The sequence below is a fragment of the Gobius niger genome, assembly GCF_951799975.1.
Source record: "Gobius niger genome assembly, chromosome: 16".
Classification (NCBI taxonomy): domain Eukaryota; kingdom Metazoa; phylum Chordata; class Actinopteri; order Gobiiformes; family Gobiidae; genus Gobius; species Gobius niger.
In genome coordinates this window covers 5679806-5700650 of record NC_136867.1, presented here as the reverse complement: position 1 = coordinate 5700650, position 20845 = coordinate 5679806, and the positions used below count along the sequence as shown (strand labels likewise).

Here is a 20845-nt window from a genome sequence, read left to right as displayed (position 1 = left end):
TTCCCCACTCAGCCCACACTCTGATGTTTAGACGCAGACGGCATCTTTGCAAATGCATGAGGGGGAAACAAAGGAGGAAAAAACCTTAACTTTCTCCCATTTCTCCACCATTACTTTAACCCCTTAACTCCCACCTGAACCGAACACATTTTCTCCAGTTTGGCTTTACCCCAGTCCAAAAGCTTCTGGAAAAAAGCTGTGAAAATAGCAACAAAACTGAGACCAAAACAATGATGGAAATGTGACATAAAAGTGAGAAAACATTGACAAAAATGTGATGAAAATGTGACAAAAAATGACAAAAATGTGACCAAAAAAATGTCAGAAATGTGACAAAAAAATTACAAACAATTGACAAAAATGTGACAAAAAAATGTCAGAAATTTGACAAAAAAATGACAAAAATTTGATAAAAAATTGACAAAAAAAGTGGCAAAAATGTCACAAGAAATTGACAAAAAATGCACGAAAAAATGACAAAAAAATGTGATAAAAATTTGACAAAAAATGACAAAAATGTGACAAAAAAATGACAGAAATGTGACAAAAAAATGACAAAAATGTGATACAAATTTGACAAAAAAATGGCAAAAAAATGACAAAAAGTTACAAAAATGAGTTGAAAATGATGGAAAAAAAATCTGATGACGTGAGGAAAAAGATACTCTCGGTTCAGGCGGGAGTTAAGAGGTTAACAAAAGCTGAATTAAAATATATATTTTTTCTACTAAATAAAGAAAAAGAGACATAGAGAGGAAAGTAAAGTGGTTCAAAAGCCCATAAATCAAAACGGACAATGCTAACCAGGAAGCTATGCTAGCTTCATGCTGCGTATGCTAACGTTAGAGAAGCGATGCTAACGAGTTCTGTTTTTCTGCTTCTACTGAACAACTGGCTTTGCAAAGACATTCACCTGGAACTTGACTTTGTGTGCGATAAATCTGCTCATAATCCGCCAGAAAACGTCTAAAAACAGTGAAAAATGGTGAGGTTTTCTTCCCCTTCAGCTCGGCCACACCCCATTGTATGACTTTTATTTGTTTTATTATGTTTTTGGAATCTGCTGCTCACTCTGAAGCATCTTCTAAACATGAATCTCCAAAATAAATCCCGAGTAAAGCGCCCCCTGCTGTCCCAGTTTAGCACTGACACATTGTTACAGTTCAGAAGCATCATGCGCAGGCTCATAGATGAGACATTCGGAACATTTATCGGCTTTGCATCTCCGCCTCGGCCAATAAAAATCCCCCCAAATTGGCATCGGCCTTAGAAAAACCCATATCGGTCGACCTCTAATTGAAAATGTCAACGCCAAGAAGTATAAAGTAGTTGTAAAAGCCTGAATAAAGAATGAAATAGGACCATTAGGAAGTAGTTTCCCTCAGCCGCTAGATTGTATTAAAAATATATCGATTCACAATTGCTTAAGGGGAGACACTACAGGCAAAACTCAATTTTTTCAGTTTTCAGGTTTTGGGCCAAATTGGTCTCTGAACATACAAGCTTTCACCCGGAAACAGAAAATATGACTAATCTTCACAATAACATGTTTAAATATTGCGCTGATTCAATGTTCCCCCATAGACTTATATGGGAGAACACAATTTCAAGTGCCTTTTTCTCAAAACACAGTTTTCTGTCATCGTGGCGACACTATGTCCACGTCAGTCGGACCTAAAGACTTCACATTTTCCAGCCTTGGACTGAACAATATTTGGAAGATTTTTTCAGAGGGATTTTTTATTATCTAATCCCCAAGCCCCATTTATTGAGTTTTGAATGTCAAAAAATAAGGCGAAAATTACATTTTTGCAAATTTTTCCACTAAAAAAACAGCTTATTTTAAAACTAAACAAGAAATCCAAAATCCCCTCTGAAAAAGTCTTGGCAACTCATTCATCAATAAAATGAAACCATAAATTTGAATGTAGCTCTATTATATCCATTATTCAGATCTCGTCACCGAAAAGATGGGAAATTTGGGGCATTTTTAGGCATAAAACACCTTGTTCTTATATGAAAAGATAAAATGACAGAAAACTTGCAATGTATTTTTTTCTTACATTTATGCCAGTGACCTACAGCAAAAGTTTCAAATTGATATCTGTAAATATAATTTTTTCCCCCTATTCACCTGCAGTAGCCTTAAAGAGAATGTGATCCTCGTGTGTTGGTAAATGTGCAGAAAACGGGACTTCAAATGTGATTGGACCTCGAGTCGTCCTTTATTCCGCCTCGCATGCCCTGTCAGTGATATTACGGCTGTCTAAACCCCCCCCCTCTGTTGTCGCTGTCCGCAGAAATGAAGAAGGACTGGTCGGATCACGCCCTGTGGTGGGAGAAGAAGAAGACGTGGCTGCTGAAGACCCACTGGACGCTGGACAAGTACGGGATCCAAGCGGACGCCAGGCTGCTCTTCACCCCCCAGCACAAGCTCCTGCGCCTGCAGCTGCCCAACATGAAGCACATGAAGGTCAAAGTCAACTTCTCCGACCGCGTCTTCAAGAACGTGTCGGACATCTGCAAGACCTTCAGTGAGTGCAGCGGGTTTTCTCAACTCGTTATGTTGTGTTTGATCATGTTTTACGCCTAGAGGGAAAAAAATCTATGTATGAATTTTAGTATATTAGTGACATAGGGAGAGCTCCATATCCCAAGAGCTGAAGTGGGACTTTGCCCTTATGTACAGTATAATTGAATGGCTGTGGTCAGTGATTCTTTAGCAGATTGTTTTCTTCATGTACCACGTGGAGGTCAAAGCCAGCTCCTCCCACTGCCAGGGGCGGACTGGCCATATGTCCATTCTAGAAGAGCACAGAAGGGCCACTGGCTCTAGGGCCACCTTAACCTCTTAACTCCCGCCTGAACCGAGAGCATTTTCTCCAGTTCAGCTTTACCAAAATCCTGTAGGCCAGTGTAACACCTCATTTGAAAGCTAAGATCTACAAAACTAAATTTTTTTTCATCACTTTTTTTTTGTTGGGCAGTCATCTAATTTTTGTCTAATTTTCGTGACTTTTTTGTCAATTTTTTTGTCAATTTTTTGTCAATTTTTTCCTCAATTTTCCGTCAATTTTTTCTCACTAGTTTGTCAATTTTTTGTCAATTTTTGTCAATTTTTTGTCAATTTTTTTGTCCATTTTTTGTCCATTTTTTGTCAATTTTTCGTCAATTTTTTCTCACTTGTTTGTCCAATTTTTGTCCATTTTTTGTCAATTTTTTGGTCCATTTTTTGTCCATTTTTCGTCCATTTTTTCTCACTTGTTTGTCAAATTTTTGTCAATTTTTGTCAATTTTTTGTCCATTTTTTTGTCAAATTTTTGTCAATTTTTGTCAATTTTTTCTCAATTGTCACTTTTTCGTCCATTTTTTCACACTTTTATCACATTTTCATCCTTGTTTTCGTCTCAGTTTTATCGCTATTTTCACACCTTTTTTTCCAGAAGCTTTTGGACTGGGGGTTAAAGCTGGAGAAAATGTGCTCGGTTCAGGCGGGAGTTAAGGGGTTAACTGAGCTTTACCCAAATCTAAAAGCTAAAAAGAAAAGTGTCAAAACAGCGACAAAAAAAAGAGGATGAAAAGAAAACAAAAATGTGCAAAAACACCACAACAAAGCGACGAAAAGGCCACAAAAACGTGACGAAAGCATAACAAAAAATGATAGAAAAAATGTGACAAAAACACAATATAAAAGTGACAAAAGCACAACAAAAAGCCACAAAAAAGTAAAAATATGATAAAAAATGCGGCGACTTGACAAAAAGTTAGAATCACTCTTGTAGGTCTTGGCTTTCAAACGAGGCGTTGCGTTGTTGCTCTCCAGTCGAGAAGCTTTTAGATTTGGGTAAAGCCGAGCTGGAGAAAATGCGCTCCGTTAAGGTGGCTGGTAAGTGTCACATTTACATTAATTTGGGCCAGGCTGGTCAGAGTCCAGGGCTGTTTTTCAGTCCCAGTCCGCCCCTGCCCACTGCTGTGTCTTTACGGCCGGGTCTGACGTCTGCAAAGGGTTCAGTAAGTGCAACGTGGAAACTGTGTGAGATTTATAGAGATTTTTTATAGTTCTGGATCAATAGTGTGGATAATGTTGGAACCCTTTCGTTCAGTTTATGAGTCTGGTCTGTTGTTTGTTTAGCGGCTTGTTTCATGTTTAGGGGGAAATGTTTGCGAGGATGAAATAACAAAGGACTTAAAGGACCTATACCTGATTTTTTTACATTAAACAATGAAAGAGGAAGCTAATAAACACAAATATTAGTGGTGGTTTAAGCTCATTGCTAACATATTTGCAGCAGCCAAATTCGTTGCTAGAAAACCTGCCTGAAAATGTATTAGATTGATGGAGAATTTTTCTAATTAGATCCATCCATCCATCTTCTTCCACTTGTCTGTTGCCGGGTTGTGGAATCACATTGCACCCGCCCCCTATGGCTCCTCCTGCAGGTGGTGGGTCCACAAGAGGACGGCCTCATGGTTCTAACCGGGCCTGTTGGTCTCTTATAAGGGGCTTCTGAACCGCTCTTTGTCTGACCCGTCACCGGGGACCTGTTTGCCATGGGAGACCCTACCAGGGGCACGAAGCCCCCAACAACAGAGCTCCAGGATCATGCGGGTGCTCAAACCCCTCCACCACGTTAAGGTGGCGGTTCCAGGAGGGGTCTAATTAGATGCACAGTGTAAAATAATGATATAATACAATCAGGTCTACTGGCTTTAATTACTTAAAGGCACTGTAGATTACTTAAACAAGAGACTGAGTTGGTGAAGCTAGTTAAGAGTAGGTGTCTATTTGTAGTGTCAGAGCTTTGTAAACTTCCAAACTTTGACATGCTCAAACTTACTACTCAATTGTTTTTAAGGCTGCAACTTACGATTATTTTTGTAAACGATTAATCTACCCATTATGTATACGATGAATCTGCTCTGAATGGTGTATGAAAATGGTATTTTTGTAATTTTTTTTAAATTACATTAAAGGGGCTATATACAAGTTGCTCATTTTATACTCACTACTGCCACCTCAGGTCACACGTGTAACTGCAGCTTCTATATTAAGCTCGTGCATGACGGCACTTCGGACCCGAATTAACAACTTTCTGAGTGACAGTGCAGGATTTTAGAGGCAGTTGTGGTGAACAGGTCTGAGCTCATTCTACACATTAGGACATGGCTGGAACATGTAGGGGGAGGAAAATACATAATATATACTTCGTATAGTCCGTAAGTGGCGCTGCTTGAGGTGTTGATGGAGTAAACTTAAAGTGAATGTTTGTTGGAGGCTCTTGGTGCTAATTCTGCTTTCTGATTGGATGAGACACAGACAAAACCCTAACTATAAAAGCAAGGTACATTTTCATCAAAAATACACATTCATACAACGTTCATGTCATTTTTGCTCTATTTGAGTCTGTGTGAATCAGGAAAAGATTAATCAATTACTAAGATAGTTGCCGACTATTTCAGTAATCGATTAGTTGTCAATTTATCGATGAGTTGTTTCAGCCCTAATTATTTTCAAAGTTTGTTCAACACATTGTAAAGATAGGATTATAGATTTGTATATATTTCTGAACTCAAGTCACTTTTTCAAACGTCAAAAAGCCAAGGAATGAGACAATGTCCTACAAACACAGCAGTAACTGTGGAAAAGCTCATGCCTGTGCTCTGAGGTTAAACATCTTCTTAGGTTTGGTAAAGATGGGCAGTCGGATGTCGATGCTCAGTCAGATACTTCGATCTGAGCGGACGACGCCTCCCGGAGACGCCCTCTCGCCAATAAAACGCACCTTTGAAGCACGAATATAAAAGAAGACACTTTGCTTAGTTTAATTCCATGATAATGTTTTAGTGAAGGGAAGCTAAACTCCTCCACAGCACATTTTTGGACAAGTTGCAGAACACTAAACAAAGTCCACCTCCCGGTGACCCGGTGCGTTCTATCCCTCCAGCCTCGGTGTTTATAAAACACACTCTGCGCCCTGTGTCCCTGACCGCTCGCCCCCCCCTCCCTCCTCTATGCCTCACTGTGTGCTTGGTAAACACGACCTTAATAATCTGGAGCCATATTTAGTTTAAGTCCTGACACAGAAACGAAATTCAGAATTTTCAGACCGCAAGGACAGTCGCGCTCTTTCCACCGGCTCCACACGGTCCTACCAGAGACGGGTCTGATGTGAAAAGCATTTGAACCCCATGACCCCTGAGTGAAACACACACCCACTTTTCCTGACCTTTCCTGACCTCTAGCTCCTCAACCTACCTTCTGTCTACTCCCAGTGAGAAGTTACAAGCAGGGAGTGGCCTACCTGCAAACCCTTTTATCACGCGGGAGCAGAACACACCTGCTAGTTATGAATGGAAAACACAAGCTCAGGTTTAAAGATACAGTCCTGATCAAAAGTTTAAAACCAGCTGAAGAACGGCACATTTTTTTGGATGGTTGGATCTTAACAAGGTTCAGAGTAGAACTTCAATGTAATAAATTGAGCAAACTGAAATGGTCTGCAGCTGATCAGAAGTTGAGGACCACATGACTTTAAAAGGTCAAATCTGTGCAAAAATGTCATTGTCTGTCTGGTATTCACACTTTCATGGCAAAGACAAAAAAACCAAAAATTGTATTGAAAGTGTTGGGGTTATTGAGCTGCATCAGCAGAGCCTCTCGCAGTTCACCACAGTGTTAATTTTGTGTTAACAGTGTTAACATATTTTACTGTAGTTTTAGTCTTAGTCTTTTGACTAAAATGTAATTTAATTTTAGTCAAGATTTTGTTAAAAAAAAACTTTTAAATTTTAGTCTAGTTTTAGTCGGCTAAAATTAAGACTAATTTAGTCGACTTATATTTATAATATTCATTATAATCATATTTAATCAAGGTCCTCGACTTCATGGAGCACAAACCTGTTCATTTGGCAGTGAATTTACATGATCTGAGGCTCTTTCAGACGGTCAATACAAGTTTGGATGATTTTAGTCTCTCCTTTTCATTTTTATTTAGTCTTATTTTAGTCGACTAAAATATCTGGACATTTTAGTCAGAGTTTTAGTCTCATGAGAAAGTTTTAATTTAGTTTTAGTCCAATTTTAGTCGTCAAAAATATCAAATCAAATCAAATCAAATCAAAACAACTTTATTCATCCCAATGGGCAATTCTGTTCACTGCTCTCTGGTCATAATAAAAAAAATATCACTAAAATTAAGACTAAATATTTTAATCGATGAAATTAACACTGGTGCACCATCACTGCTGAGGTGGGACAAAGTCATTTAGAAGGTCTCAAAAGATGCTGAGGGTTATGGGGCAAAAAAGTCATGTAGAAGAGCCACAAAAATGTCCCCAGCACAGAGCCGGAGTATCCGATTGGCTGGACGATCCTCGACCCGAATGAAGGCCGTTACTGGAGCTGACTGCATCCCAATAACCAGTGGTTCCCACAGTGGAGGGATGCTCTCTGTAACATCTGCACAGAGCCAGTTTGACCTTTGCCCTTCACTACCTGAAGCTTCACTGTTCCACTGAAGGAAAAAACACCAGATCATCATGGCGCCCCCTCTCTGTGGCTCGCAGCAATCATCTCAGGTGGATCTGCTTGTGACGAGCGTAACGTTGGAAACCATCAGGACCACCAGAGAAGAAAACTTTATTCACCTTTCAATGTCCCATGTTTGGTCTCTCTCCAAAGTCCAGACAGTTCTGTGGCTCAAGGAGGCAAGGCCTTTAAAGACTTTTTGTTTTTGAAGCCCTTCAGTCGCAGATGCATCTCATGGTTATTGGGCTGCAGTCGGCTCCAGTTAACGGCCTTCATTTAGGCACTTTTTGCACCTATTATTTCAAAGCATACAGAAATGTATTCACTGAAAAAAGTAATTAACTAGATCAGTATAAACATCTCAATTTGAGCACAATAATCCAAATTTTAGTTGTTTTGACTAGTTAAGAAGTTCTTGGGCATTTGTCCGAGATTATTTCACTTGTTCTGAGATGTTTCTGACTCGTTTCAATACATTTCGTCCTTATTTCAGGTCATTTCCTTTGCCAATGGGGAAAGAAAATTGGTCTTATCTCTTTGGCAATTTTACTTTCTTATTTCAAGCGAGATTTACCTTAGAACTGGTCTGAAATGTCCTCAAACAAGCAAAGCAAACTTGGTCCGATCAGGAAAAGTGTCTGAATGAGTGAAAACCGCTCAAAACAAGATACATTTCCTCAATTCAAGTCATTTAAGCCAATGCTTGATATTTACTTTTTGTAGTGTTTTAAAGAAGAACTAAGTCCCTCTGGGGGTGATACAAGTGTTGATGGGATGATTGGAGGGTCTTTCATCTCACCCTGGTGTCCCTGGCCAGAAAACTACAATTGCAACTTCACTGCCTACGGGTCGGAGGCCCCAATACACACTAATGGAATCACGAAGAAGAAGTTAACAGGCTAATGGGCAAAGCTATCTACTAAAGCAGTATTTACAGCCAAGTCTGAGTGAAAAAGAGATATATCTCCATGGTGTAATTGGATGTACAATGGAGATATTGAATGTTACAAAACGGGCTTATACAGTAAACTCATCCAAGGGAAAAACGGGGATGTTTGAACCAGCTCCCTCTTAGACCGTTTGTAAACAAGCACAAATTGGGTACAGAGCCTTAAAATTGGATAAGCTCTGTATATTTTCACCAAGAATAACTGTATTTGTTCTTCTAAATTGCCAAGCACACCAAGTTCAAAGTCCAGCACAGCTCTGCTCGGTCCCACTCGCCCCACACAGCAGCTGTACACTGTCACATTCCAGCCCGGACAGGCTCCATCTGCTCAGCGTGGACCCTCCTCCCGCTGACCGTACAGTGTGAAATCGGTCCGTCTCACTCCCACTGACCGCTGCTTCCCTCTGGCCGCCCCTCACGTCCTGCTTGGCCCATCTGGGAGGGATCCAGTGGCGGGGGAATTAATAAAGCATTCCATTTTTGTTTTTACCTCGCCTTTTATATGTGATGGTTGTGTTTTATAGGTAGCAAACTCGACGATCGTTCGACTGAATGACTCTTGTGCTTCAAAGGGGTCAAGCCGTGCCCGAGTTGGCTGTCTTTTACGTGCGAGCCGTCCCGGATTCCTGTCCCTGCGATAAGGCCCTGTTGTTCTCCCGGCGAACTCATGACCGCGCACCCAGAGCACAACCTCCACTGTGGGCTAATCGCAGTCAGCTTACTCCACTTAAGTAAGAAGACGGGACGGCACTGCGACTGGGAAAGCTCAGGGGAGAACTCCTGAATCATCGTGGGGCGATTCGTTTTTTACAGTTGCAGTCTTGAAGAATCTCCTGCTTCAGCTCCGAGGCCCTCAGCGGTCAGCCCCTCTTCACGCTTATCATAACACCAGAAGTGTGTGTTGGCTGGATCCGGCTCCTCGGGGGAAAAAACAACAACCTTTTTAGCGCTGTTCAGTTTCTGCTGTCCCTAAAAGGCTATTCGTGAACTCGGCCAACCTTCCAGGGCAGAGGAGTCGCGCTCAGTTGGAGCACGGGCCTGAATTAGGAAAAGCATGGATGGTCATTGCTCGGACAGACGAGGCCTTTCAGCTGAATAGTAATTATTATATTAGTACAGTAATAGAGCTCCACAGTCCCGCCTCCTCTCCGGTACGGAAGTAAAATTCCCCATCCTTTGAGACCGTATTGATTTCGAATAAAGTGTTTAACTCCGTAACTACGTCAGCTACGACCTCAAAGTCAGACGCAGGTGAAAAAGCACATATGAGATCCATCTAGTTTACCAAAAAATACAGTTAACTGTGAGCCTTCGTCCTAGAACTACATTACCCAGGATGCTCGGGAGTCCCATGATCTACTACGAGGCTTTTGATTGGTGGAGCTTCACGTTCCCACACGTGTTTATTTATTGTAATGTAGACAACATATTATAAATAATTTATTAAAACATAATGCAGGCAGAGAGTTGACGTTTTATCCATTTCTAACACTGAGAGTAAGAAAAACGTCAGATGGATCAAAAAAAAATTCCCAACGATCCAATTAAACGAACCACCGATCATTTTTATTCCAATTAGCAGGATTTAGATTGTTTGGCAAGGCAAGGCAAGGCAAGTTTATTTGTAGAGCACAATTCACAAACAAGGCAATTCAAAGTGCTTCACAGTTGCATAAATACAAGAAAACAAATAGAATCAATAAAAACATCAATATAAAATTAATCAATTACAGTAAAAGGCAAGAGTGCAGATAAAATAAATTCAGTCATATGCATCGGTAAAAAGAACTGTTTTCAGCCTGGATTTGAACATTGTCAGAGTTGAGGCCTGTCTCACATCCTCATGAAGACTGTTCCAGATTTTAGCTGCATGAAACTGAAACGCAGCCTCACCGTGTTTATTACTGACTCTGGGAACCACCAGGAGGCCCCTCCCTGAAGTTCTCAGGGCCCGAGATGGTTCATACGGCTGTAACATGTCAGAGATGGACTTTGCAGCTAAACCATGAAAAGACTTGTAACAAGCAGAGCTGTTTTAAAGTCTATTCTCTGAGTGACAGGAAGCCAGTGCAGAGACCGGAGCACTGGACTAATATGGTCGTATTTCCTGTTAGTGAAATAATAGTGAAATAATATAGAACTTTTGTCTGCAAAGTAAAAGAAACTCGCCGTGTTTGCTGAAAACCTGGTTGCCTTGACCAGCGGGCGCGATGTCGCAATGGTTCTTGGGATACGGAGTTTCTATAGTCAGGAAGTGAATGATGTCACAGCCTTTTCTTACCTTTGCCTTTTCTTCAACATTATGTCTTCTTTTTGGATTGAAATGAAACATTTTATGGAATTGCTACAGAGCTGAGTAGCTTTTGTGGTGACGTTAAACTCTTAATATTTGAATTATTGGAAAATCGACGGTCGTGTAGACAGGGATTTTTTGCTTCCAGAGCAACAGGACCGCAAGGGGCGGGACTGTGGAGCTCTATAGTCTTCACTTTTGATTGGGTGAATGGGTGTACTCGAATGCATGTCACATACAGCATGCTCCTGCGCACCCGAATTTCCTCATAGACATTATTCCAGAGCTAGAAATTGAATCGACCTCATGCCAAGAGTTTTTGTAATTAACTTATGACAACAAATAATAAATGAATGAATATAATTACTGGCACAGTGAACTGGCCTTCAGACTGGGTGTTCAGGGCACTCATTTCATGCTCTGACTTTAATCCTGCTGCACAGTAGTCTTCAGCTCTTCCAGTCTGCTAGTCTTTCTGTTCTCCACACATCGTATGGCAGCTCTCAGTCCGCTGGTCCCTTTCTTTGCTGTGGAAAGTTTAAAAGTCTGTGGAGCTGCTGTGGCTTTTCTCTTCACTCTATCCACTGTGCTGTATCTGGGAGAGAAGTGCTGGCAGTGCTGCTGTATGCTTCTAAAGTGATGATGTCATCGCTGTTCTTCCAGATCCAATGGAGCTAGGGCTGCACTAGTCATGCACTGTATTTAGAAATGTGTAAATGTTCTAGTAAAGGTTTTTCATCCAGTCAATTTACCAAGGCCAGAACTGGTGGTGAAATGACTTTTATTTTTCCGTCCTTGTCGTCATCAACCAACGTAAGAGCTATGTAAAGCAAAATAAAACCATACATTACTTTTACAGATCGTTACATTAGCTTCTTTCCATTAGCATTACCAAAAAATACAATAAACATTTCAAGTTGCTCCAAAAAATATTTCTATAAATGTACAAACCTTGTTCCCAATGGACTGAAGCTAAACCTTGTAATTTGAATTGCCTTTTCCGTAGTTTTTCTGTTTTTACCGTGAACCTTTTTCCGACTTTTTCTTTTCGTCTTTTTCTCCGCGCAAGCTAACTTCCGTTGTTACGCTTCCGGTCTCTATAGTCACCGAAATAAAACCTCAATACAATAGCTATAGTGAAAATAATGCAAAAGTACTTTGTTGGTCTTTGCATGAGATAAGTTCTTACCTGAGCTTAGACGAGTTGATGCGTACCTGTCTGGTCACCCCGTTTGGAGCTATAGGAATGTGCTTGGAGAGGCCAAATGTTAGCAACATCTCTGGTCATTTTGCGTGACTGAGGGCACACAGTTCTTCCATACTGTGATATGTTCTTACCTGAGCTTAGACGAGTTGATACGTACCTGTCTGGTCTTTGTGCCCTTTGTCACCCCCGTTTGGAGCTATAGGAATATGCTGGGAGAGGCCAAATGCTAACGACATCTTTGGTCGTTTTTGCGTGACAAAGACCAGACAGGTACGTATCAACTCGTCTAAGCTCAGGTAAGAGCATATATCTGTATGTGAAAACGGTGGTCTGTTCCTTTAACAATATTTTGAAGTACTTCCTGTCCTATGGCATCACTTCCTGTGGGCAGAATCAGGAAGTGTTTGAATTTGTTTGTACATGTCATCGAGGAACGTGGCTCTTGATGGCCCTGATTTTAGCTCCCAGATTGAAGGGTCACTTTATGCAACGTGCTTACTTGTTTATGGTTTGTTTTATTGTACATTGTTTATGTTTTTAGCTCTTATGGTGGAATTTGTCTACATATGGAAAATAATCTTGTCGTGGTGCTGATGTAGTGTTTTTTAAGTCTTGATTTGGCACAGTTTGCTGAATAACTAGTTCCTTACAATGTGTTTGTTCAATTGAATTCAAACACATTTGTAAGCAGTCAGAGCTTTGTGATTTTGTGATGCATTGGGACTTCTTGTGATTTGGCCATTGGGTCATATTAGCGCTTGGGCAGTTCTTTTTCAGCGAGCTCTTTTGGAAAATATTTGAACCGGTTTCGATATCATCTGTCATTAGAGACTCCTTTTATGTTCAGTGCGTTTTATTGCGAGAGTTTTTTTACTCCTACAGTGATTCATGCATTTGGCAGCGTGGCCAGATTTCAAGGTCTCATTGTCAAAGTGTCACTTCTGCTACTGACAACCTACATATTTAACCTTCCAACCTCAAGAATGCAGCTTATGCTGGAGCTGACCATAGAAACAATATTTTCATACGTGCACTCTCGGGTGCACTATGTATTTTTATATTCCGAGATTCCAGAGCATATTATGGGAAAATGGTGCACAGGGGAGGCCTCGGTGTAAAAGTTCACTGTGGTTGCATAACACTGGAGTTGATGATGGGGATAAACCGGAGCTACTTCTCCACCTTTGGTTTGTATAGAAAAAACTCCTCTATCTTTATACTGCGGTTAACAATGATTCTCTTACAAAAAATAGCAATCCAATCGACATAGCAATTAGCAGTTAGCGAAGACTCTAACTGAGGTACCGTAATGTGCTGTGAAAATAGCACAAAAAAGACCTGTAAGAATTAACTACCATCATAAATGGCTTAAACCAGGGGTGTCCAAACTTTTTTCATGGGGGGCCACATATTGAAGCGTACACGGGGTGAAGGGCCATAGATCGGTGGTTAGTGCCATGAAACCTTTGACAAGCAGAGGTTTAAAATGTGCCCCACACCGTCATTTATTCTTAAAACCTTCGTGCCAGCTCTTTGTAAAAGGTTCATACTGTCTTCTTTGCCTATTATAGTTTTGTTCTTTTAGTAAGACAGAAGGTTTAGTTTACCTGCTTTAGTTTTGATCACTTCCTGTGATCATCCTCCATGCCAGCCACAATAAAATGTGAGACAGAGCACATTTTATTGGTTAGTTAGGTTAGAAACAACTAGGTTAGTTGTTTCTAACCTAGCAACTAACCTAGTTGTTAGGTTAGAATTGTGTCGAATTATTACATTTCAAATAAAAAGGACCATCTCTGATATTTACTGATTGAGGAAAAAAAGGCAAAGGGCCAACAAAAATTGGTCTGAGGGCCGCATTTGGCCCCCGGGCCGCACTTTGGACACCCTGGCTTCAACAGTGATGTCCTCTCTCGATCTGCCTTTAAACGATGAGGTGCCAACGAAACCAATGAAACTGCAGTGCTCGAAATCTGATCAAAAGTAACGAGAATGGACACGCATAAATATCCGAGTCCTGATCGGGAGGTGTTGTCCGATTCCGATCGAGTCCGTAACCACGCGATCGGGCCCGATTTCCGATCACGTGATCGGATCGGGACATCCCTAGCTTAAACAGTGACGTCTTCTCTCGATCTGCCTTTACATGAAATCGATGAGGTGCCAACGAAACCAATGAAACTGCAGTGCACGCCTTTGTCCAGCAAATGGCGCTGTGTTCCTAACGCACCCTTTTGAATACGCAGAGGAGGAACGTTAACGTTTATACTTCCTTGGATGTTGTAGCTTTTTATGTTGACACTGATGCGAGATTTAGCTCTCCGAGAAAGTCGTTCAGCTTCGGATCAGACGCTGTGAGATCAGAATCAGAAGGCAACATGATAAACTTGGAAAACTATAAGTTCATGCGTAAAGTAGATTAGAATTAAATATCATGAAGACAACAACAATTTGACACTGAACAACTCTGCACATCTGTTAGCAGCAGATATGAGATTATTACGTTCACGAGTCTGATATAAAGTTATTGGATTTTTGTTGTCGTCCATGAGTCTGATGGCGAAGGGGAAGAAACTGTCCAAGTCGCAGAATTTATGGGTCTGTATGGACCGTCGCCTCCTGCCTGAGGGGAGAGGGACAGTGCTTCATTTGTAAATGAGTATTTTCAGGAACACTTTTGGTCTGATGTGATGGATTGGGGGAACAGGCCAAAAACATTTGCCGGAACACTCTCATTAGACACCATTATATCGGATACATTTTTTTGCTGGATCCTCCTAAATATTTCCCGGATCTTTTACCCTGAAAAAAATTGAATTGGGGGAAACAGGGGATCAAATTAAGTACTGGAGAGGGGTGAATAGTTTGTGTCCAGGGCGAGAAGGGTCAGCTGTGATCCGACCCACACGCCTCTGGGTCCTGGAGGTGAACAGGTCCTGGAGAGATGGGAGCTCACAGCCAATCACCTTCTCAGCAGCTCACAGTCCATACTTGTCCCGGGCTGTAGCGCCGGGGAACCGCACGGTGATGGAGGAGGTGAGGATGGACTCGATGATGCCTGTGTAGAACTGCACCAGCAGCTTAAGTTTCCTCCCACCTTGGTCTTTTCAGGTGGCCAGAGCTTCCACACTCACAATTTGGGCTGGATGCCTCTCCTACCATCAGCAGACTGACTTATCCAAATGAAATGTGACGGTGGCGCAGTTTGTAGAGCAGGTTGTCTCATGATTCCTCGTTTGTGAACCTGTTCTCAAACGATTGGCAATAAATGCAATTCTGATTCTGATAATAAGGTCCGGAGTTCGAATCCCGGCTCCTGAAGACACTAGATTGGACTCCTCTAACTTGAGCTACCTTGACTTCAAACGGTATCAATCAATCAGTCAATCAAACTTTATTTATAAAGCGCTTTTCATACCGAAAGGTATCACAAAGTGCTTTACAGATTACAACATTTAAAACAATGTGACTGGGACAACCTCCTATATATACATTTAATACATTAGGATTAAATAAATAGATTAGTCAGTTAAAGGCTAAGCTAAAAAGGTGGGTCTTGAGCTGCTCTTAAAAACATTTTCGTTCTCTGCAGCCCTGAGCTCCTCCTCAGGTGGTTCCAGAGGCGAGGGCCGGCATACTGGAAAGACGCCTCACCATGAGTCTTTTTGTTGACTTTAGGAATAACTAGGAGACCCCTGAGGAGGAGCGAAGGGGCTGTGAAGGTTCATAAGGTCCTTTCATTTCATTTCATTTATTTATTCATTTGAGCAGAAAAATGCAGAAAAATTTGAGCAGAAAAATGAAAAAAAAAATACAAAACAAGACTTTGTGCTCAAAAGGAGTAGGAAGAAGTTCAAAGAACTTATAGTAAACCTACCCCTTATCTAAAAGCAGTTCTGAAAGATAAGAAGGACCAAGACCATTAAGACATTTAAAAACCATTAGAAGAACTTTAAAATCGATCCTGAAACACACGGGGAGCCAATGCAGCGATTCTCAAACCGGTGTAATGTGGTCCCGCCTCCTGGTCTTCGTCAGGACACGAGCTGCCGAATTTTGTAAAAGTTGTAGACCTGAGATCCTCTTTTTGGGAAGACCAGAAAGCAGGTATCTCCCCGTTGGAAAGAGAAATGCAATGCAAAAGACCTTCTGATCCATCTAACGGCGAACAGCGTCCGCCGTGGATGATGTCACAGTTATTACCGCGGTGGTGAGATGCCATGAGTGTGATCTGTCCCAGAGCCCTGTCAAAGCCGCGCTCCCTCTCCCCCAGTGCTGAGCGCGGTCCCGGGATAGGCAGCGCTGCAGGCCGCCCGCTCGCTCATTCGCTCGCATGGCTGTATAAGGGCACGCGGATAGAGTAACACAGGAGGGGGGGAGGGGGGGAGAGAAGGGGGCGCATCTGGTAGTTCTTAAAACTGCTGGAATGCCTTTGCTTTAGTTACACAAACCAAACAAGCCTTCACACCGCGGGCCAAGGCGCGCACACACTCGCAAACGCCCGCTGTCAGCCCGCGGAGCTGCGCCAATCCTCAGCGGTTTAGCCATACATCGCGGCTTCTTACGATGTGAGTATTTCATCGTTGTGATATAACGATCATTTGTTGACATGCCGTGCAGCCCCAAGTAAAGGGGCGAGTACACTGCAAAAAGTAAATATCAAGCATTGGCTTATATGACTGGAATTGAGGAAATGTATCTTGTTTTGAGCGGTTTTCACTCATTTAGACATTTTTCCTGATCGGACCAAGTTTGCTTTGCTTGTTTGAGGACATTTCAGACCAGTTCTAGGGTAAATCTCGCTTGAAATAAGAAAGTAATATTGCCAGTGAGATAAGAACAATTTTCTTACCCCATTGGCAAAGAAAATGACCTGAAATAAGGACGAAATGTATTGAAATGAGTCAGAAACATCTCAGAGCAAGTGAAATAATCTAGGACAAATGCCCAAGAACTTCTTTACTAGTCAAAACGACAAAAAATTGGATTATTATGCTCAAATTGAGATGTTTATACTAGTCTAGTTAATTACTTTTGGCAGTGTATAATCCTCAAAATATGAATGATCCTCATGAAATTACATTCAAAGCGAGGAGAACACGTGCAATACTTTTGTTGTTGTTCCTCCACAAACCTGCACTGGAATCTGAATAATGAAGCAAGGGGAAGATGAAATGCATGGATTTACAGATGAGACATTCCCAGAACATTTCAGGTTTCACTTCCATCCATCCATCCATCCATCCATCCATCCATCCATCCATCCATCCATCCATCCATCCATCCATCCATCCATCCATCCATCCATCCATCCATCCATCCATCCATCCATCCATCCATCCATCCTTCCTTCCTTCCTTCCTTCCTTCCTTCCTTCCTTCCTTCCTTCCTTCCTTCCTTCCTTCCTTCCTTCCTTCCTTCCTTCCTTCCTTCCTTCCTTCCTTCCTTCCTTCCTTCCTTCCTTCCTTCCTTCCTTCCTTCCTTCCTTCCTTCCTTCCTTTCTTCCTTCCACCCTTCCTTTCTTCCTTCCACCCTTCCTTCCTTTCTTCCACCCTTCCTTCCTTCCTTCCTTCCTTCCACCCTTCCACTTTAAATGACATTGCACCAGCCCCTTATGGCGCCTCCTGCAGGTGGTGGGTCCACAGAAGGACGGCCTCACGATTCAAACCGGGCCTGTTGGTCTCTCATAAGGGGCTTCTGAACCGTTCTTTGTCTGACCCGTCACCGAGGACCTGTTTGCCATGGGAGACCCTACCAGGGACACGAAGCCCCCGACAATATAGCCCCCAGGATCACTCGGACACTCAAACCCCTCCACCACGTTAAGGTGGCGGTTCCAGATACCCCATATAACAAGTGCCACAGCTTTAAACGCTTTTCTAGGCACCCAAGAGTCTTTCGATTCTAGTGTGAGGGATTTGTGCCCATTCCTCCTTACAAAAGTCTTCCCAAACTAGGGATTTCTGGGTTGTCTTGCACGCTCTGCTCTTTGAAGCTCCATCCACAGGTTTAGGTTTGGAGACGATGAAGGCTACGGCAGAGCTTTCAGACTGCTCCTCTTAATGTAATCCATCGTGAATTTTGAGGGATTTGCTTTTTACCTTCAGCTTTTTTCACAGTTCTATCCATGAATTGCTCCCTTTGCCACAACCCCATGGGCTGATGGATCCACCAGTCAGACAGGAGTTCTTTTCATGAAATCCTCTTTCTCTCCAAACAGACCTTTGCTCTTTCGTGACCAAAAGACAATCTCTTTTAACCTTTGTTTTTAGTTTACGAAATGCACAAGCCTTGTCTAAATGTTGCACCTAAACTTTCACATCCCACTGACCGTATTGAGGTCTGTGAATGAGCAAAGGGGACCTTGAGGGGAAAGGGTCTGGAACCACTGGGTTAGACAATCAAAACCCCCAAGTATCTGGCATCTGCATTGGAATTGTTGCATCTGGACTCCAGATGAACCAGAGATTGTTCATATGGCTCCATCACGCCAGAGATTTACATTAGCGATGATGGTGAGACTTGTGCACAAGCAGCTGTTTGAAAGTCTATTCTTGAACGAAGGCTCTTTTCACTGTTCAATGGATACAAAACAAGGTCACGGACAATTCCAACGGTTGACCAGTTCGATGAACCGTTGACAAGTTGAATGAGTTCAGTTAAATCTTATCAATTCCCATCCCTAGTTGCCAACACCAAATGAGGAATGGATGGTCCCTTGTGAATCGCCATACACGTAAATTCCCAGACCCAATAATGAGACCCTTATCATGCCAGGATGTTTAGTTCCAAATGTCATAATCCTGTCATACGTTTAAGACCTCATTTTCATTCCCTGGTGCAATAATATTAATGCAAATTCTCTCGTTTTGCAGCCATGGCGCCCTCCCAACCCCTCACCCCCTCAAGTCTAGCACAAAAGTCATATTTCACTGTTTATACGGCTTGGAAATATCAAAAAGTAAGCCTCGAATATCTCCGCAGTATTTAATTTATGTTTGGAAAAGTGAATCCAGCTGCCCCTCTCCAGATGTGCTCCGCTAGCTCCATCCATTTTGTTTCGCCGACACTTTCTGGCCGTCTCGCCCCCCCTACGTCGGCCGCGCATGGAATTCTTCCCCAGCCGGTCCCGGGGCCTTGTATCTGCTGAGTGATGATTCCCTGGGCCTACGCATCCAGAGACACTGAGGGGGGAGAGCGGAGAGCTGCTCTGGTTTGGTCATTGCATGCAAACTAGTGGGGATTTTCACTTTGAAAAAACGTAATGATTTTCTCAGATTTTCTCCGTGAAAGTTGTGCAGCGTGGTTGTAAACTCATCCCTGTGAGGAAACGGGATGTCAGAAATCCATTCGAAAGGAAGGAATGAGTTTGGACCACACGAACCGTTTACAGGCGCCTGATGTGCTGGTTATTCCAATATTCTGAGTGACTAATGTGGTCAAATTCACTTTAGCGATGTTGCTAACACATGGCTTTTTTTTTCGCTCTAAAAACGGACACAAAAACTATCTAAGGAAGCCAGTTTAGTTCAAGAGCAGGGCTGAAGGCCACTGCTGGTCAATGTGGTTACAAAGTTTACCAGATACCATAACTGTAGGAAAGTTGTATCTGTTTTGAAAGCTCGAACATGTACAGAAGGGGCGGCTGGCTCTAGGGCCACCGGTCCCGCCTCAACCGAGCTTTACCCCAATCTAAAAGCTAAAAAGAAAAGCATCAAAATGGCGAGAAAAAGAGGATGAAAAGTCAACAAAAACATAAGAAAAAGACGGACAAAAAATGATAGAAAAAATAATTAAAAAAACAACAAAAATATGACAAAAATGACGTGACGAAAAGCTTCCGTCACTTTTGTAGGTCTTAGCTTTCAAATGAGGCGTTACATTGTTGCTCTCCAGTCGAGAATCTTTTAGATTTGGGTAAAGCCCAGTATGAAAAAACATGAATCTAAAAGGAATTCCGTGGAGTATGGTGTACCACAAGGTTCAATTTTGGGACCGTTATTATTTATTATTTATATTAATGATTTTGCTTCTGTTTCTACGACCGCCTTTCCCGTTCTTTTTGCTGATGATACCAATAATTTAAAAAAAAGAGTTTTTCAGTCCCAGTCCGCCCCTGCTGAGATATGTTCTTACCTTAACTTTGACGAGTTCTTTACGACCTGTCTGGTCTTCCCCGTGCCTTCAGTCAGACGGCGTTAGCATTTAGCCTCTCCCTCTCTCCTTTATAGCTCCAAAACAGGTCAAGATAGAAGCTACCAAGCTCTTCCACGTTTTCCCTATTTAAATATGGTTATGTGAAGTGTTCCACTACAAAGTATAATACACAAAATTAAACAATGTGGATTTTCTAAGCGGATAAAAGGGGGGACTATATTGTAAGGCGTAATAATACCAGGAGTAGTTCGAAATCCGCGCTGTAATCTTCACTTTACTGTGCGGATGCCAAATTACTATTAGAAAATCCACATTGTTTAATTTGCGCTGTGTTAACGTGACTGAAGGCACGGGTGAAGACCAGACAGGTCCTGAAGAACTCGTCAAAGCTAAGGTAAGAGCATATCTCAGTATGTAAAAACGGTGGCCTGTTCCTTTAACGATACCTGCTTTTTGTTACTGATTCCTTCATTGTACTTTCTTCGATACCTGATATTCCCCTCACGACGTTGTAAACAAAAGCCTCCCGGTCTGTCGCTGAAGGTAAAGACGTCTTTGTTGTTGTCACTGCTCTGTTATGCTTTTCAGTTTGCCTAAATATTCAAGTCCCTCATTCAGTCCTGGTTTAGTCCTGATTTCTAACCGGTTTAGTCTAAGTCCTGGTTTAGTCCCGGCTCAGTCCTGCCACAGACGCTTTACCATCTGTAATAA

The 20845-nt window shown here is 42.0% G+C and overlaps 1 protein-coding gene across 2 annotated transcripts in view; it reads left to right on the top strand.

Moving 5' to 3' along the window:
- The window catches only part of fermt2 (FERM domain containing kindlin 2), a 108088-nt gene that overhangs the window by 40416 nt on the left and 46827 nt on the right, over positions 1–20845 (top strand). For both annotated transcript variants that reach the window (XM_079573241.1, XM_079573240.1), the window contains exon 2: positions 2301–2534. In XM_079573241.1, coding sequence (XP_079429367.1) covers positions 2301–2534 — 234 coding nt within the window. The remainder of the gene's footprint in view (positions 1–2300; positions 2535–20845) is intronic.